The 20,184-nt window shown below is 39.3% G+C and overlaps 1 protein-coding gene across 28 annotated transcripts in view; it reads left to right on the top strand.

The window, feature by feature from the left end:
- LOC127483154 (translation initiation factor IF-2) overlaps window positions 1–20,184 on the top strand; it is a 335,580-nt gene that overhangs the window by 54,432 nt on the left and 260,964 nt on the right. The window contains exon 2 of one of the 28 annotated variants that reach the window (XM_051819500.2): window positions 16,702–18,008. The exons of the other annotated variants lie outside the window; for them this stretch is intronic. Coding sequence (XP_051675460.2) covers window positions 16,702–16,732 — 31 coding nt within the window. The 3' untranslated portion in view covers window positions 16,733–18,008. Of the gene's footprint in view, window positions 1–16,701; window positions 18,009–20,184 lie in introns of those variants that run through there. 28 annotated transcript variants of the gene reach the window in all.

The following is a 20,184-nucleotide window of genomic DNA, read 5'->3' as shown; positions in this document are numbered from 1 at the left end:
TTTTTGCAGCAATTGTTAGGCAGTCTCATTATTTTTCAGTGCTATGACTTTTTAAAAAATTTTTGGAAAAATATTTAAGTATTCTTCTTATGGATATTGGATAACATACAGTCCTATTAACTTGAGATAGGTTTGGGGGTCAATTTAGGGAAACAGTAATGATTATTATTAGTTGTGAGTAAGCAAATAATCTTACTATGCTATTCATATATCTACTTTAAGAAACACTAGTATTCTATTTTCTAATCACAAAATGAGTTCTTGTAATATTTTGCTGGATACTGAAATAATTCCATGGAAAATTTAGTTAGCATAAGTATCCTTTTGCCATTTTATAATGAGGAAACAGGAAGTTACTAGCTTTAATGGAAAATTCTTGGCTATTAAATGGAAGAACTCTGAATTCAGGTTTTCGTATTTTATTCTCAAGTTTTTCCTCCTCCCTAATGTGATTATTTCAGCGTGAGATGTCATGGGAAGACTTGGTGTCATCTCAAGTTGATTAAACAAATGTGTACTGTTTTGGACACTGGAGTGAGAGCTGTGACCAAGACAACTGAGATTGTTATCATCTTTACCTTATGAACTAGTCAGAAGAAACAACAAATGCAAATTTATGCACAGGATATTGTTAGATTATGGTTAAGTGCTACTCTCAAAGGAAATAAATAGCATGGCAAGAGGCAATGTAGGTGGGGGAGGGCCATTTACAGTAGTATGATTAGATGAGCTGATGATATTTGAACTTACTGTTAAAAGATGAGAATATGCTACCACATTAAATGGCCAGTGGAAGTGCCTCACAAGCCAAAGAGACACTGGAAACCTTGGTTATAAGAAGATATTCATTTTTATAAGGCAGCAGACAGTGTGCTACTCTAGGTGAGTGTGGGGAGTAAGAGAAAGAGTACTTGGAAATGAGGAGGAAATAGGAACCAAGTTATGAAGTAGATATAATCAGCACATTTTGGAGTGCAAGTCCAGTCTTCACTGTATTCCAGACTCAGTCCACCAGGGTTGACTCCCAGTAGCTGTGTTTGTACATGCCCTACTTCCATGACTACTGTTGGTTGGATCATTCCTTCATACAATAAAATTTGTTGAATATCTGCTACGTACATGGTCTAACAGATCAAACATGTATGGCTGCTGCTCTTGTGGGACTTTACAGTTCAGTGTGGCAGGATCTAGATCCCAGCAAGGCAAGTTCAAGCTTCTTATCTGGGAGTTTGGAAGTGAGGGCTAAAGCGGGACTTGGTATCCATGTGATTGGAGGGATAGCACGTAACTGAGAAGCTGTTGGAAACCAAATTCTGCCCCATCTCCTGGGGAGTCCAGGAGTCCAGTCTGCACAGAGAAAAGAATGAGGCACAGAGAAGGAGGGAATCCTCTCATGATTCCTGATGGCTTTACCTTTATGAGTTTCGCCTACAAAGTGGGCAGATTCCAGACAGCCATATTTGCATATGGCCTCTGTCCTCTCTCCATATCTGATGAGATTGTTCATTCACTGAACAGATGTTTAATGAGCTCTTACCAAATTTAGAGTGGTAAGCAAAGTAGACATTGTTTCTGCCCTCATGGAGCTTTTGGTCTAGATGGAGTGGGCATCTGATCTGAGGGACTGTGCTTCATGCTTCAATTTATATTAATTATAATGCTCATGATAATCCTTTAAACTAAGTATTATTATACATATTTTACAGAGCAGGAATCTAAGCCTCACACTCCTCCTTACCAGGGAAGTTAACTTGATAATGCTAAAAAGTGGATAAAAGCAGTAGAATACAGATGTATTCTAATCCTTGGCCATTCTTTTTAAAGATTTATTTATTTGCTTACAAGGCAGAAGGACCAACAGAAAGGGAAAGAGAGAGATATTCCATTTTCTGATTCACTCCCCAAATGATTGCAATAGCCCAGGCTGAGGCAGGCTGAAGCCAGGAGCCAGGAGCTTCATATGGTCTTTCACACAGGTAACATAAGCTGAATCACAAGCAGTATAGCTGGGACTCAAACCAGCTCTCTGATATGGGATGCCAGAGTTGCAAGTGATGGCTTATCCTGCTGTGTCACAAAACTGGCCATTCTTACATCTGTACTCTTCACAGCTGTATCATTTAAGTCTCATCAGCAGGAAACAGAAGCATTTATATGAATGAGTCCATGGTTCAGAAAGTAACAACTATGGCTGCTGCTAGGATTCAATGCCTTGCACCAGACACTTTAGGGCAGAACTGGACTGCCAAACCCAGCCCAACTACCTCTCCACATCAGGGATGTTAAATTTTGCTGCAAAAAGCACTAAATAGCTCCATCACCCTATTTATTAGCAACAACAAACTATGCAACCTAGAGTTTGCCTCCTTCTCATCAGTGTTTTTCAAAATTTATCTAAGTACTGCTTATTGTCACTACCTCATCTACACTCGGAACCCTAACCAAGCAGTCTGAGGAAATGTAGCTTTCAGGTTTCTAGCCTTTGAATTATAGTGCACCAGAAAGAGGACATAAATTCTGAGTAATCCAGTCCTTAGTAGTTCCCATTCCGTTATATCAAGATGTCTTTCATAGTTCATGGTTGAATGTTTGCTTGGAAGTACAAAACTTGATATTGGTAAGTTTGGACATCCAGAGGTTTCTCTAAGGTTGTCTGTGATTTTGGGGGGGGTTTGGATAGCCCATATTTTTGGTCACAGAATTAACTGCCTGTGGCAATTAAAAGTAATGCCGACATCACAAACCCATTAGAAGAGTTGAGAAAGGTTGAACTGCCAGAGTCAGAAAACTCCAGGCTCCCAATAACTGTGTGTCACCTTCAACAAGATATATAACCTTTCTGGGTTTTTCAGTGTTTTCTCCACCGTAACAAGAATAATGGTTCTCATCACTTCCTTGCCTCTTGAGGTGTTGTCAGAATTAATGAGGCACAAGGGTGAAAGGCTTTCTGCTTTTTCCCCCTCACAGAATACTGGAATGTAAATAAAAGTAATATCTCTATTTTGTGAGCTCTTTTCCTTCTACGTGTCTTAATAACATTCAAGAAAGAGCTTACAGATTTTTTTTTTGAAGCAACAGCAATTACCGTAGGTGTTACATATAATAAGGGAACTGTATCTGCCAGGAAAAACAAAGGAGAAACCAAAAACTTGAGTCAGAGAGAGTCTGCTCCTGGCTTACTCTTTAATGGAATCAGTAGGAGGGCTGAGATAATCAGAAGTCAAATATTACTGAACAGAGAGCATACAAAAGGAGGAGGAGAAACTACTTGATTAAAGTTGCCATCCAGAAAGTAGGAAGAGAAAAGAGACACCGACTGCTGACATGTTGCTGCAGTCTTCTCACACACACTATGGAGAGATGGAAGTTGGAGGTCAAAATGTTTGTGCTCTGAAGTTGTACTGCCCAAAGCAGTGAAAATATCACTGATCATTATATACAACTGGAAGTTAAACTCTAATATGTTAAAATGCCCTCAGCAGTTTCTTTGCTTATTAGCCAATGGATTGATAGCATAGGCACAGATACTCTGTTGACACTATCATGTCAAAGAAATACAATCCTCTTAATTCTTTAAAACACTATTTATTTAATAGAGAGAGAGAGAGATCTTCCTGCCACTGATTCAGTCCCCCAAATGGCTATAAACAGCTAAGTCTGGCCAGACTGAAACCAGGGGCCAGGAATCCATCCTTCCCAGGCACGTTTGCAAGAAGCTGAATAGAAGCAGAGCATCTAGGACAGGAATAGGCACTCCAATATGGTAGGCTGCATCTCAAGCTGCAGCTTAAACTACTGTGCCACAGTGCTGGCACCTCTCTGAATTTTTAAAAATTTTTATTAATTTGAAAGGCAGAGAGAAAAGATACAGAGAGAGGGAGAGAGGGAGAGAGGGAGGGAGAGAGAGAGACAGAGAGTGAGAGCTCCCATCTGTTGGTTCATTACTCAAAGGCCCACAATGGCCATGATTGGGCCAGGTTGAAGCCAGGAGCCAAGAACTCAATCCAGGTCTCCCGCATAGGTGTCAGGAACTCTGCTACTTGAGCTCTCAGCTGTCTCCTAGAGACCATATTGCAGGAAGCTGGAGGCAGGAGCTGAGAATCAAACCCAAGCATACCAGTTTGAAATTTGAGCAGTCTAACTGGCATCTTAACCACTAGGCAAGTGTCTGCACCATTCCTTGTATTTGGTGGATGTTAATGCTGTTAAAAATACACATCTTAATGTGATTTATTCTTTGCCATCTCTAGATTATAAATTTATGAATAAAGCTATTCATGGAGCTAAAAAGTACCCAATTTCTCTGGTGAGTATAGTACTGTCCATATCTATAATAAAATTTATTTTGTTTAGACTCCATCTTAGGATATGAACCATTTAGGAAAACATCTCTTTTTTTTTTTATTTGACAGGTAGAGTTATAGATAGTGAGAGAGAGAGAGAGACAGAGAGAAAGGTCTTCCTTCCATTGGTTCACTCCTCAAATGGCCACTACAGCTGGCGCTGCGCCGATCCGAAGCCAGCAGCCGGGTGCTTCCTCCCAGTCTCCATGTGGGTGCAGAGGCCCAAGCACTTGGGCCATCCTCAACTGCCCTCCCTGGCCACAGCAGAAAGCTGGACTGGAAGAAGAGCAACCGGGACTAGAACCCGACGCCCAAATGGGATGCCGGCGCTGCAAGGCAGAGGATTAACCAAGTGAGCCACAGCGCCGGCCTGAAAACATCTCTTAATTTCTTTGAAAGGCAGAGTGACAGAGATAGAACAATAGAGAGAGAGAGAAAAAGAGAGAATCAACAGGTTCACTTCCCAAATGCCTGCAACAATCAGGGCTGGCCCAGGGCCAAACCAGAAGCCTGGAGATCCATCAGGGTCTCTTACCTGGGTTGTAGGCACCCAAATACCTGGGCCATCTTCCACCGCTTTCTGAGGCACATTAGCAATGAGCTGGATTAGAAGTGGTACATCTAGGACTCCAACAGACACTCTGATATTCAATGCCACTGCCACAGGCAGCAGCTTAACCTGCTATGCCACAACACTGGTCCCAATATTCTCCTTAAGTAAAAAAAAAAAAAGTATTATTACTTTCAGTAATCACAACTCCCTTCATCTAAGTTATTTTTCAAATTTTTCTAGCAATATTGCTTAGAAAAAATTAGCTTGATAGGATGATATTCTGTAAGCTGAGAATACAACATTTTCTTCAAAGAGGTCTTCACATCTTCATTTCAAACTCCTTGCCTTAAATTCATCATTTTCTTTAGAATAAAAATAACCTACAAATAACATATTGAGAACTGTTTTTCAAGATAAACATATAATATAAACAAGGACTCCAGAAAGTTTAGATATATGAGGAGTGAGATTTTATAGAGAAAATGACAGCCTACTTGTATCTCAAAAATAAACAGGATTAAAAGTTAAAACAAGATCCAAATAGAGTAATTCAAAGTAGAATATTCACATTTTTAATGATCCTTCAAAAATTATTTGGACTAATTAGAATACATATTTCTTGCAAAAGAGACATTTGTTTTACAAAGAACAATACTAGAAATTTAAGTAAAATCAATGAAGATGTAGCAAGTCTCTGGAGCTAACTTCTCAGAATTAGAGTTTGGGATTGAGATTCAATCTCTTCATGGAGAAACTGAAATTGTAGAGGTGCCAGTATGAATGTGTGACAGTTGAGGTTTAACTATCAAGGAGTCTATTTTTTTTTAAGATTTTAAGATTGTACTTATTTATTTGAAAGAGTTACACAGAGAGGAGAGGCAGAGAGAGAGAGAGAGAGAGAGAGAGAGAGAGAGAGAGAGAGAGAATCTTCCATCCGCTGGTTCACTCCCCAATTGGCCACAACGGCCGGAGCTGCGCTGATCCGAAGCCAGGAGCCAGGAGCTTTCCCTGGCCTCCCACACAGGTGCAGGGGCCCAAGGACTTGGTCCATCTTCCACTGCTTTCCCAGGCCACAGCAGAGAGCTGGACTGGAAGAGGAGCAGCCGGGTCTTGAACCGGTGCCCACATGGGATGCCAGCACTTCAGGCCAGGGCGTTAACCCACTACACCACAGTGCTGGCCCCTCAAGGAGTCTATTTTTAAGCTTACCCAGATTATTGGATTCGGGCCATGACTTATTGTTGGGTTGGCAGCTGCCTTTGGCTCCTAGAGTTGAGTCTTTCCCCTGATCTTTGAGGCCAGCTATAGCTCTTTGGCATTTGAGCTTTTTCAACATAGCCTCATACTTCATCAATCAAGTAAGGAGAGATGCTATAGTGCCTTTCCATCATCTTTGCCATATTGTGTTGGTTAGAAGTAAGCTACAGGTCTCACCTGTGAATAAAGGAAAGGGAATTACACAAAGGTGTTGACTTGGTCTGTTTTCTATTGTTAATAACACTGTATTAGTCTGATTTTGGTACTTTTAAAAAATACCCAAGAGGAATATCTTGGAAATGAAAAGATTTATTTCTGCTTACAATGCAGAGGTTACAAGTCAAGATCAAGTGGCCCAATAGACCAGAATCTGTGGAAGCTGGCAGGTGTGGAGTGACAATCACATGGTGAGCCAGGAAGCAGAGGGACAAATAGGTGGCACTTCAAATTGAAATAATCAACACTTTTATGCAAGGACCATACTTCAAGGGCACAACCTTAAATGACTCAAAGATTTCCCAGCAGACTCACTTCATAGCTACTACAATTAGATCAACTGTCTACTCTTAATCTAGTCAAGTTGAAACAACAAAATTAACCATTATAACAACAACAACAAAAAATCCCACAGGTTGGATAAATCATTTTGACTCAGGGTTTTGGCTTGAGGTTGAGAGACTGAGATATTGAGGGGTCACTTATGGTAATAAGCTTCTTTTCTGTTTTTTAAAGATTTATTTGAAAGTGTTAAGAGAGAGGAGGAGAGACAGAAAACGTTACAGCATCCATCAGTACTTCATAATCTTGGTGAAGAATTTATCAAATTAAAGAGTAGGCATAAAAATGTGTGTTTAGATGAAGAACTTTACGTCAGGTTGGCTTTGTGGTGCAGTGGGTTAATCCACTGTCTGTAATGCCTGCATCCCATATGGGTGCCAGTTTGAGTACTGGCAGCTCAACTTTCAATCCAGCTCCTTGCTAATGCTGTGGGAAAGCAGCAGAAGAGGGCCCAAGTGCTTGTGTCTCTGCACCACGTAGGAGACCTGCATGAAGCTCCTGACTCCTGGCTTTGGCCTGGCAAGCACTAGCCATTGCAGGCATTTGGGGAGTGAACCAGTAGATGGAAGATTCTCTCTCTCTCTCTTTCTCATCTTTCTAAGTCTGACTTTCAAGTAAAATAAATAAATCACAAAAAACTAACTTTGTCTTCAGGTCTAGGAAAACACCAAAATAGAATGAATTTCTAAAATGAGATCAATTATACTTTATGTACCTAAGTAAATGATATATAAATCTAAACTCCTAAATTTATTAGTGGCTTAAAAATGTTTCAAACAGACATACAGAGCATAATTTACTGATATTTTGGAATTGTTTCCTAATCTTCATATTTTATGAGCTTTTGAAAATAGAAAAATAACACATTTGAAATATCAAGTTTCAATTTATAGTATTGATTTGAGAGAAAGTGTTTTCATTCATTATATAAAATTAAGTAACTTTAAAAATAAGTCAATGGAAATTAAACTTGTGGTTTCTGATCACAGCATGGACGGGGGTTTTTGAACAGATACCAAATCAATGAGTGGGTTTTGAAGAACCTAAAGGTAGTAATATTTAAAGGAAACAGTAAAGGAACAGGAGAAACATGATGGCCTGCACTCTGTTCTCTTCTTGCTGAGCGTCTGTGAACCCTCCAGAAAACTCAGTCACTAGCTCTTCCAATATGACTTCCTGTTTCTCCTTACCAATTTCTTCTCTCTTCTTCACAAATTACAATGTTCTATAGACGTTGAATATGGAAAGGTTTTGAGCCAAAGGTAGTAAGTAGGATTGTGAAGGAGGAAGGGAAGAACACTATTCTTGTTTATTTCTTCCTGTTTCAGACCTAAACAAAACAATACAAAGCACACACGAACATACATACATACACACACACACACACACGCCCAAAAAACACACCAAAAAAACCACTTTTCATTAAAGAGAGATTATGAAAAGATGCCTGTACTACATAGCTAATGTAGAAAATGGTACTGATAGTTGCTTCCTTAGAACAAAACAACTGCTTTGAAGTTCTTTTATCTTTCTTACAAAAATTTATACCAATTCTGAGCTTCCAGGAGATCTAGTCCAGTTTTGAGACCTTTGTCAAACAGAGAAGAAAAATAAAATGGTCTGGTTAGCTAGACATTAAGGTCAAGGGAGGTATTTCTGGCTTTCACATAAGGAGTCCAACAACTCCTTTTACAATTAGTTCCATTCAAAGAAAGAATTTGCACATAATCACTTGATTAAGGCTTCAAACAGCAAAAATTTAAATGGAATCAAATTCTTGGAGATATTCTTTGTTCTATTATTTTCAATATTTAATGGGTTGCAAATATTAAAAATTAAAAAAAAAGTATCCTTGAGACAGTCTACAGATGAGCTTTGAAGCAGAATCCAGGGATGATGGTTTGGGGACAGTCCATTTGGATGACTCTAGCTTATTATGTAACACTTGGCTTAGCCAAACTTGGCATAGCCCATGCTTAGATACCATGTGTGCAGTTATTCTCGCCAGGATGTCAATGGTGTAGCTGACTTTTACTGAACCCTATGCTGGTGGCCTCCAGGTGGGTGAGTGCTTCTATCTACTTCAAATATGTTTGTTTTACAATACTTAAGTAGGTTACTTAATGAAATAACTACTTCAGGGAAATCTAAACTGTATTATAAACTACATACCAGATAACCTAATAGTTAACTTAAGCATACACATATCACTAATTATTTATTCTCAACTAATTTATAATCTCTATGCACTAACATTTATTTCCATAATTCATTCATTCACCAAACATTTATTGAATGCCTACTACATTCCAGGCATTGTTCTAGGTTCCCAGATACAGTAAGTACAAATAAGCATGATCCAGTCCTCATGAAACTCTAGTCTAAGGTAGAGAGAGGTATACATTAATGAAACAGGTATAAATGCATATTCTTCCAACACTTAAAGGAAGATACATAGTTGCCCTTTTCAGAGCCTTGGTTGGTGATTTTAGGTACTTTTATGACCCTTGCAGCTAGACAATGATTTTGCATTCTCTTTTTGGTAGGGTTTTCTCATGCTCATTCCTGGCCCATTTCAACTTCCCTCTCCCACTTTTTCACAGACGTTACTCACACTTTGAAGGTTCAGGTTTCTCCACTCCTTTCTCCTTAGTCTGAGTTTCTTATCTATCTTCCCCATTAGATCCTTCTCTTTCCATGGCCTCTGAGTCATTTTGTTGCTAGGAGCAGAAAAATTCAGCCTTCAAACCAACTTCCAAATCTGTGTCTCTCAAACTGTAGCTAATGACTTCATTCATTGGGTCTTTGACTGGTAGGAACTAGGGGTTGGGAAAAGTGCCCTGAGGGTACTTTTGAGAAAGCAGAAGGAGAAAAAATACTCAGACAATATACACATTAGTACTCTGGGGTACAATTCTTTCACATTATTCAAGCATATAGGTAGACACATGGAACAGAGGAAGGATAGCAAATTGTATTCAGGTATGAGAAGAACAGAACTCAAAACAACTAGCCAGAGATGAGCCCTTCTGTAAGAGTGAAAAAACTCAGGATAGCAGCAAGATGGAATCTGTAACTATGTTAATGAGGTTTGACATGTATGGAGTTCATATACTGGGAGGTTCATTGGTTTCCTGTGTTAGGAACAAATCATATTGCAGTAGTTCCCTTCATCTGCAGGTTGCTTTCCATGGTTTCAGTTATCTGTAGTCAATTGTGTCATTGTATCATTCAACCTCATCACATGAAGAATATAGGTGAGTACAATATAGTAAAATAATGAGAGATAGGAGACACACACACCTACCCACACACACAGTATATTCTGTATATAGTGTTACTTATATTACATTAATACAATCATTCAATTTTTACTATTAGTTATTGCTGCTAATCTCTTAATGTGCCTATTTTTATAAATTAATTGCTATCATAGGTATGTGTGAGCAGGAAAAACATGGCATTTTATATAGAGAGTTTGGTGCTAACTAAAGTTTCTGGCATCTACTGGGGTCTTAGCACATATCCCCATGGATAAGGGAAGACTGCTGTAGATTTGTCTAGAAAAAATGCAGAAGCAGGTGACTAGTGGTAGTACATAGCAAGATAGGAAACTGAGAAGAATCAGATGAATCACCCAGAGAAGCATTATTAAATCATACAGTGCCAGCAAGCAGGTATTGTTGTGCAATGGGATAAGCCTCTGCTTGGAATATTTGCATCCCCTGTCAGAGTGCCTGGAATCGATTCCCATCTCTACCTTCTGATCTAGCTTCTTGATGATGCACACGAGAGGTAGTAGGCAATGACCCAGGTACTTGAGTACCTGTCACCTATTTGAAAGACCAGGATGAAGTTCCTGTCTCTCAGCTTTGGCCTTGTTCAGCCCTAGTTGTTGTGAAGTAAACAAATGGAATATCTTGCTTTTTCTGTCTCTCTGTCTCAGTTGCTCTACCTTACAAATAAATAAAGTTAATAATTAAACATTTAAAATATCATATGGTTCTGGATATTGCCTAAGACTTTGAAATAGTTATGTCCTTTAAAGCTAGGCTAAAAGTAAGCCCCTAACTCAAGACAGATTTTCTGTGACAGCTGTCTTCAGAAGCTAAGGGCTATAATATTAATAGACATCAGGTCCATTGTCCGGGACTCTAAAGAGCAGAGGTAGAATGCTGTCAAATAAATAATTTTCTGACAATGGCTGCTATTTGAAAATGGAATCAACTACCTTAACAGGCAGCTTATGTGGAAATGTTTGGGGACTGCGTGGCTTTTTTTCAGGGATGAACAGAAATTCATGCATTAACCACCCCGAATGAAAATGAACTCTAAGACTCCATCCTGCTCTGTACCTTCCAAAGTGAATATTCCCCAAAAAAATCCTCAAGAGGACAGTTGTTGTAAAAATTTTTTTGCATGAGATAATTGTTTTTATAAACACAACCCCCAAATAGTTAAGAAATAATAGCACAACTGAAAATGGCATATGATACTTTCATCTTAAGTTGCTACAGGACTTTTTTTTTTTTGGCTCTACACTGAACATTTTGGTATGACTCAGGAAAGGAGTTTAAGGACTGAACAGAAATAATTATTTATTTTTAATTTCTAATGCTCCAAGTGCTTTTTTGTTTTGTTGAAATTTGCAGTAGTTCTCAAGTCCATCATAAGTCATATAATTCAATTAACCATTTCACACAAAATAGGCACCATGGATTCTTTTCTATTTTCACTATGAAGCATAGTTATAATAGGTAATGTAAAAAATTTGGAAATAATTTACTCCTCTTTTTCTCCAGTGTTGAAGGTTAGAGGTCCTGCAAATATTCTTTAATTAAGACAGGATCTCCAAACAAAATCCCTTTTTGCTTGAGTTCTACTTTTTAGAATGTAAATAATTGAATACAGCCCCTGACAACTAATATTTATATCACTTTATATAGTAGGCATATAAAAATGTCAACTTAAGCTTTATAAATTGCTCATTTCTACGATTTATATGATACCTTTTGTTAGATATGCTCCATGTTTAACTTTCTCTTTTTCACTCATTTAATCAATACTTTTGATCTTCTTTATATGTGTAAACACTTTGTTCTATACTCTGAGAAATCCAAAGGAAGTAGTATTTGACTGGAGTTCTAAATGATCAACAGGATTTTATGAGTACAGATGGGGATATTGTAGTTTCATGGAATGATATGAAAACGCAAAAGAGAGAAAGGCATGCTCAAGAAACAGTGAATAGATACACTCAGCTACATTTCTTACAAAGGAGTAGTGTAAAATTTGTCTGGGGTCAGATCATGAGTCCAAAAGGTTTTGACTTGAATTTATAGAGAATGTGATGATTGAAATAGTGCTTTAATCCATCTATCTGAGAACAGAATTCATGGAGAGAGACGTGAGGCAAAGTGAACTGTTGCAGGGGCTAACATGGGAATATAAACATGAGGAAAAGGGCTGTAGAAATGGAATGGTAAGAAAGATATTAAAAAATTAATCTATAGAATTTAGTGTATTGTGGGTGGAATTGGAAAAATGGAAGAGAGAGGGGGTAGTTCATAGGAATGCCACGTTTTAGTTTGAGTAATTAACAAACATTGATAATACTGACAGAAATAGCAGAGAGGACAAAACTTGTCTTTGGAATTGTGTATTAAGTTGTCTTGATTTTGAGATGCTGACAGTATATCCATAAGGACAGCTTTAAATTTTTACTTCTTTGTTTTATTTAGTTGAAAGGCACACACACACACACACACACACACCAGTCTGAAAAGAACTCCTGTCTACTGGGTCAATACCCAAATGTGCAAAACAGCCAGGACTGGGCCAAGACAAAGCATGGAGCCATGAACTCAATTTGGGTCATCTATTTGAGTGGCAGGGACCCAAGCACTTGAGCCATAAGCTGCTGTCTCCCAATGTGTGTATTAGCAGGAAGATGGGATTGAGTGTAGAACCAGGACTCGAACTCAGGCACTCTAATAAGGCATGCAGGCATCCAAAAGCTGTCTCTCCTCCCAATATAATTCTACTAAAACCTCAGGGAGTATTCAGTGGAAGGCTACTGGATAGTATTTGGGTCACTGGTAAGGTTCAAAGGCATGCATCAGAGGAGCTTCTGGATTTGAGAGTTATTACATTCCATGGTATTAATTATGCTTGTCTTTTACTTGTGTACCCAGAAGTCTTAAACATCTGAATTAAGCCATATTTTACATTGATGATTTCTAAAACTGTTTATAAACCTTCTAAAGTCACCAGGGACTCTTTAACAATAGGCAGCACTCTTACATTTATTTAAAATTGTTCTACGCTCAATCCCATCTTCCTGGGTAGCACTATCACATCATCAGGAAATTGGAAATCAAAACCACCTCACCCCTGTCAGAATAGCTAAAATCCAACACACAGAAAGTAACAAGTGCTGGCAAGGATGCGGAGAAAGGGAAGCACTCAATACACTGTTGGTGTGAATGTAAATGAGTGCAGCTACTGTGGAAAACAGCGTGGAGATGTCTTAAACAACTAGAAATAGACTTGCCATATAATCCAGCAATCCCACTACTGGATATATACGCAAAAGATTTAAACACAGTGCATGAAAGAGGTAAATGCACGCACCACCATGTTTATAGCAGCACTGTTCACAAGCGCCAAAGTTTGGAACCAACCAACATGTCTATCATCAGATGAATGGATAAAGAAAATGTGGTATATATACACAATGGAATATTATTCAGCTGTAAAATGAATGAAATGCTACCATTTGCAGCAAAATGGACAGAAACACAAACTGGAAGACATCATGCTGAGTAAAATAAGCTGGATCCAGAGAGACAAATACAGCATGTTCTCCCTTATATGTAGGAGCTTAAATTTAAAAGACAAACAACCTCCCCAAAATAAAGAAATAGATGTAGCACTAATACTTTGAAATCAAATGGCACTGCCTATTTTAATGCATTTTTACATAGACTAGTTAATTTATCCTTCTGACTACCTTGTTAGATATGATAAATTTTATAATTCTTATTTTATATGCAACACACTCAAACTTTCAAAATGTTAAAAAGTGAGTAATTAGAATTTAATATCTAGCCAAGAATTTGCCCCAAAACATTCACCAGTCTATTCTCTGCTTTATTTATCCTCTTTTATTGTTTTAAGACTTTCTCTGCTTTCTCTTTTAAAAAAATCTTTCTTCCTTCTTATACTTTTCTTCATTTCCATTCCTAATTTTATTCTTTATAAAGATATTTAATTGATAACTCATATGAGTACTCATTTTAGGTGAGTCCATGCTATACTTCCTATTTGAGGTGAAGGAGGTAAGATGAACCCTCTATAAAAGCCTGATTTTTACTCTAATAAAGAAGAAACAGAAAGAGAGGGGAGAAATATCAACCCATGATTAGGGATTTAGCAAAAGCCCTAGATAGTCTTGGTTGTCATGGAGACCACTGCAGCCACTGTTTTATATGCAGATAATGTGCAGGAAGCATATGCAGGAAGACTAGATACAGACATAGTTCACAAATGGTGAAATGGGGCAATAAAAATGCTACTGGCCTTAGAAAGTAGACACTGCTAATGAAGTTGATGTAGGAAGGAAGCCAGAGCCAGGGGCCAGGGTCGGGGGTTTGGCTGAGAAGTCCAGGCAGACAATGCCTTTGAAAGAGCTTGTATGGTTGTCACTAGCTCTGTTTACTATGGCTTTCTGGCTCTCTTCCTCTTGAGTATAAGATAGTGATAATACTTCTGGTATCTTTTTGAGTAGGAGGGGTCATGTGAATAGTTTGGGCTAATGAACTATAACCAGAAGTGAACTGTGTCATTTCCAGGCTTACATTTGACTGCTTGTGCAAGACCTTCCAGAGTTCTGTTTGCATTCTAACTCAGTTATTGGCAATGTCCCTTATGTTGGGGCCCTGAGTAAATATAACGCGTTGAGCTTTCCTGTGGACACACAAAGGATGTGGAATGTGAGTAAGGAATGCTTCCCCATTATTTAAAGCTATTGACATTATTAAGTAGTTGTTTTTTCTTTCTTTCTTTCTTTTTTTTTTTTTTTAACCCAGTGTTACATGGCCTGTTCTGAGTAGTAAATGGTAAATGGTAAGGTAAAATTGATAGGATGTATGGGAGAAGGTTTCCCCATTGTCTATTGAGTGCAATAAACAAGTCCAGGTCTTAGTGGATTAAATAACAAAAGTCTAGTATGCTCATGGATTTTGTGGGTCAAGAATTCAGAAAGGCCAAAGTGGGGTAAGCTTTTCTTCTGTCCCACAAGGGCAGGGGCCCTGGTTGAAATGATTCATAAAGCTGAGGTGGCAGCATTTGAGGGCTTCTTCACACACACGCCTTACACTTAGGCTAGGATGGCTGAGTGACAGCTGGGCCTGTCTACTGAAGTACTTCTTTGTGGTTTCTCCGAGTGACTTGGACTTAACACAGCTAGGAGGCCAGGTTTGAGAGGAAGTATCCTGAGACTGATAATACCAGAAGGCCCTATGTAAGCTTTGTGGCTTTTACTACACATAGTGTCAGCTCTGTGCAGTCTACAAATTACGAGAAAATTATAAGGCAAATCAAAATTCCAACAGGGGTTGATGGGTGGGGCTGTGAAGCAGGGCAGAATCAGACTTCATGGGAAAAGTGTCAAAGAATTTGCAGCTTTTAAAAAGTAACCATCATGGAAGGGTAAACAAAAGCTTGCATAGTTGTGGAAGGAAACTATTTGTGAGACATGGTCAAGTTACAATTCACTTCACAAAAAACACATTCTTTCTCTACATAATGTTCTGCACCTTAAAATTCACTTCCACCTGTCTTACCTCATGTGACCCTCTCAACCATCTTATAGTGTCAACAGGAACAACCATTTTTATTCCTAGAATGAAAAACAGGAAGAAAAATTGTGAGCGGAACCTGAACTAACTAAATAATTTAATGATATACAGACTATTTTAAAAAAGATTTATTTATTTATTTAAGAGGCAGAGTTACAGACAGAGAGAGAGAGAGAGAGAGCAGAGAGAAAGGCTTTCTATCCTCTGATTCACTCCCCAAATGGCCACAATGGCTGGAGCTGGGCCAGTCCGAAGTCACGAGCCAGTAGCTTCTTCCAGATCTCCCATGTAGGTGCAGGGGCCCAAGCACTTGAGCCATCTTCCACTGCTTTCCTAGACCATAGCAGAAAGCTGGATTGGAAGAGGAGCAGCTGGGACTTGAATCAGCACCCATATGGGATGCCAGCACTTCAGGCAGGGGCTTTAACCTGCTGTACCATAGCGCTGGTCCCAATATATAGACATTTTAGCTTATCTTCTAATATTCCAAGATATATCCTACAACTTAATCTGGACTGAGCAAATAGCACTGAATTCTTGTTAACTATGGGGCCATCTCTTAGGTTCTGTGAATACACAAAGTTAAGTTCGAGGTGTTGGAGAAAACAAACTTAGCAGAAAACAAAATGAAAGGCAGAATGGCATAAAGGCTAATAACAAGAGAATAACTTTTCACACCAGTGAAAAAGGTATGTAGAAGAAGGGTACTTAGTTCAGATAATGAGAAAGTAGTATTTAAACTGATTCTTAAAGAATGAGAAATACTTAGATTTGTGGAAAAGGGGAGCTAACATCTCCCAGAATGAGTAAAGGAACAAAATGTAAATGTATGTGTTCAGAGTTTATTCCAGAAGAAAGTGTGGCTGGAGTATAAGGCAAAAAAAAAAAAAAAAAAAAAAAAAGAAAAAAAAGAGAGAGAGAGAGAGAGAGAGAGAGAGAGACATATATACATTGTCTCAAGCCTATATATGATATTATGGGGAGATAGGTGGACAAATAGGCAGTTAGGTTGGGTCCTGGTCAGAATGAGGAAAGGGGAAGTCTCTTTATAAGGGTGCAAAATGCATACTTCTCCCCAAAATCTGCCTTTAGCAAGATAAAAGTGCTGATCTCACTCCTCTGTTTCCAGGTTTCTCATGAGACTATCAAGGAAGCAGTAATTCTACCCTTCTGAGTTTGTAATTTATCAAGAGAATAGAAAGGAGAAGTTACCAATCACACCATTCCGATGGCATTTTGTTTTATGGTGAGCAAGGTAAACAAAATTGTAACTCCAGCCTTTTCATGGGTTTTGCATACCTCCCCCCACCAAAGTTGTGTTGAAAAGACAGGACCATTACAGTTTCTTGGGTCTGCCTCTCTTGGAGCCCCACTCCTGGCTGCTATGACAGGTTTCTGACTTAAATAAATCCTGCTTTGCTCACTGCTTTGTTCACATGAAAATTCTTTTTCCATGTGAGACAAGGACTAAGGTCTCCTTTCCTCGCCACCATTTTACCTGTAACAATATCTTTGAGAGCTATGCAATAAAATATAGTAAATCCTTTTCACATATAAATCATTTTCAATCTTTGGAGCCCACTATTTGTCATGACCTTTTCCTTAGTCTCATAAGTTTTTCAAGATCATCTCTCAAGAGTGGGTGTTTGGTACAGAGGTTAAACCACTGCTTAGGACACTTGCATCCCATATTGGAGTGTCTGGTTCTCATCTACTCTGTTTCTAATCCAGCTTCCTGCTAATGTGCACCCTTGGAGGCAGCACATAATGGCTCTAGTACTTTGGTGACTTTTACCCATGTGTGAGACTCAAATTGACTTCTGAGCATCTGGTTTTGGTCTAACCCAGCTCTGGCTATTGTGGGTATGCTGGTTGTTGTGAGAATTTGGGGAATGAACCAGCAAATGGAGAATTTCTCTCTCTCAATTAATGGCTTCACACTCATTGACTGCTACTCCATTTGGTCACAAACTGCCTGTTTTTCCAGCAGAGTCTTTATTAGCTATTTATCGCCATAAATAGATTAGACCAGAAATTAGCCATAATATAGATTGTGTTGAAATTTTCCTAAAATACCCTAACCCTAAGCCTAAAAAAATTTCCTAAAAGCTTCTTGAACTAAGAAAAATATTTAAGAAATGAGTAGAGGCCAGCGCCGTGGTTCAGTAGGCTAATCCTCCGCCTTGCAGCGCCGGCACACTGGGTTCTAGTCCCGGTCGGGGCGCCGGATTCTGTCCCAGTTGCCCCTCTTCCAGGCCAGCTCTCTGCTGTGGCCAGGGAGTGCAGTGGAGGATGGCCCAAGTGCTTGGGTCCTGCACTCCATGGGAGACCAGGAGAAGCACCTGGCTCCTGCCTTCGGATAGGCACGGTGCGCAGGCCTCAGCGCGCTGGCTGCGGTGGCCATTGGAGGGTGAACCAATGGCAAAGGAAGACCTTTCTCTCTCTCTCTCTCACTGTCCACTCTGCCTGTCAAAAAAAAAAAAAAAAGAAAAAAGAAAGAAAGAAAGAAAGAAAAAAAGAAAGAAAGAAAGAAAGAAAGAAAGAAAGAAAGAAAGAAAGAAAGAAAGAAAGAAAGAAAAAAAGAAGTAGAAAAATGAGTAGAAAAGTGTTAGTTGTGGGAATTTGGGGAATGAACCAGCAAATGGAGAATCAGCACCATGGCATAGTGGTCTAAGCCTCTGCCTGCCATTGCCAGAATCCCATATGGGCACTGGTTCTTATCCCAGCTGTTCCTCTTCCAATCTAGCTCTCTGCTATGGCCTGGGAGAGAAGTAGAGGATGACCCAGGTACTTGGGTCTCTGCACCCATGTGGGAGACCCAGAGGAAGCTCCTAGCTCCTGGCTTTAGATCGGCTCAGCTCTGGCTGTTGCAGCTATCTGGAGAGTGAACCAGTGGATGGAGGACCTCTCTCCTTGCTTCTCACTCTCTCTCTCTAACTCTACCACTCAAGTAAATAAATAAAATCTTTAAAAAATAAGAAAACTGTTAGCTAATTTTATAGTATCATTCTTACCATGATCTAACTGTAAAAGAACATTGAAATAATAAGTAAGCATTTTCCATCTAGGTTGGTTTTCATAGGGTCTTTTTCAGTTCAAATTTTCAAACCCTTTTCTAGGCCACTTCCTCTTCAACTGCCCCTACCTCTGTGCTCCTTTCTTCCATCAGATTACTCAAAATCCATTACCTATTTCTTTCCCAGTACCCACAACTAAATGCCCTCTGGTTACAACAACAAGGATTAAAAGCTTTACACTTACATAAAATATTATCTCACTAGGATTTTGCTAAATAACTTTTCACAACCACTGGAAGAGAGTGAGCATGAAATGATTAAATAGGAATGACTTTGAACTACTGTTGCTAGGAGTATTTAATGTATTACATTGAAAGTACAATGGCACTGAGCATGTGGATCTGATTTCATTTTATGTTCTGAACAGGAAATTACTTTCTTGCCTAAAGACGTTTAAACCCTTGTGAAGTTCCCACAGCATGCAGAAGACTATTGGTCTTGCAGAGAGAATACAATGATTCTAGTCCAAAGAACAAGGCATCACACCAGACTACCAATAGGTTAGAGTTTATCAAGTGAGTGTAAAGTCATCTGTAGAAATCAACTGAGTCTGAGGCTGGTGTTTGGTGCAGCATCAAGTCACCCCTTGGGAAAACCACATCCCACATGGTGTGCCTGGGTTCAGACCTAGGCTATGCTTCCCATTCCAGCGTCTGACTAATCTACATCCTGGAGGGCACAGGGCAGTCTCAAGTGGTTGGATCCCTGCCACCTACATAGGAAAATTGGATTAAGTTCCATGATCCTGGCTTTGGCCTAGCCTAGCCCTAGTTTTGTCTGCATTTGGGGAGTAAACCAGTCAATTGGAGATCTCTGTCTGTCTCTCTCTTTCAAATAAAACAAAAATAAGTTAATACTTTAAAAACAAAAATCTTGGCCAGCGCCGTGGCTCACTTGGCCAATCCTCTGCCTGTGGCGCTGGCACCCCAGGTTCTAGTCCCAGTTGGGGCGCCGGGTACTAGTCCCGGTTGCTCCTCTTCCAGTCCAGCTCTCTGCTATGGCCCAGGAGGGCAGTGGGGGATGGCCCAAGTGCTTGGGCCCTGCACCTGCATGGGAGACCAGGAGGAAGTACCTGGCTCCTGGCTTTGGATCACTGTAGCACGCCAGCCGTAGCGGCCATTTGGGGGGTGAACCAATGGAAGGAAGACCTTTCTCTCCCTCTCTCTCTCACTGTCTATAACTCTCTCTCTGTGTCTCTCTCTAACTCTGCCTGGCCAAAAAAAAAAAAAAAATCTCCTGAGTCTGAAGAAATCAAGAGATACAATATCCAAGTCATCAGAGGAATTACATAAATATCTGTTAGAATAAAGACAGACTAATAAATACATTTTATATTTGGTGAGTATATAATTAAAATCTGTTAATAAGTGCCTTGGAAGAAGGAAATTAATGTCTTAAACTCAATTTATCTGGACAGTGAACCACAATGGACATATAGAAATAGAATCCATCTTTCCAATGAAGAGTTAAAAATATAATGAAATATTTTAGGGGAATATACTAATATATCTTATATGTACAGTTTATATGAAGCT

The sequence above is a fragment of the Oryctolagus cuniculus genome, chromosome 8, assembly GCF_964237555.1.
Source record: "Oryctolagus cuniculus chromosome 8, mOryCun1.1, whole genome shotgun sequence".
Lineage (NCBI taxonomy): Eukaryota > Metazoa > Chordata > Mammalia > Lagomorpha > Leporidae > Oryctolagus > Oryctolagus cuniculus.
The sequence above is the reverse complement of the archived record's forward strand: the minus strand, read 5'-3'. Positions and strand labels throughout refer to the sequence as shown.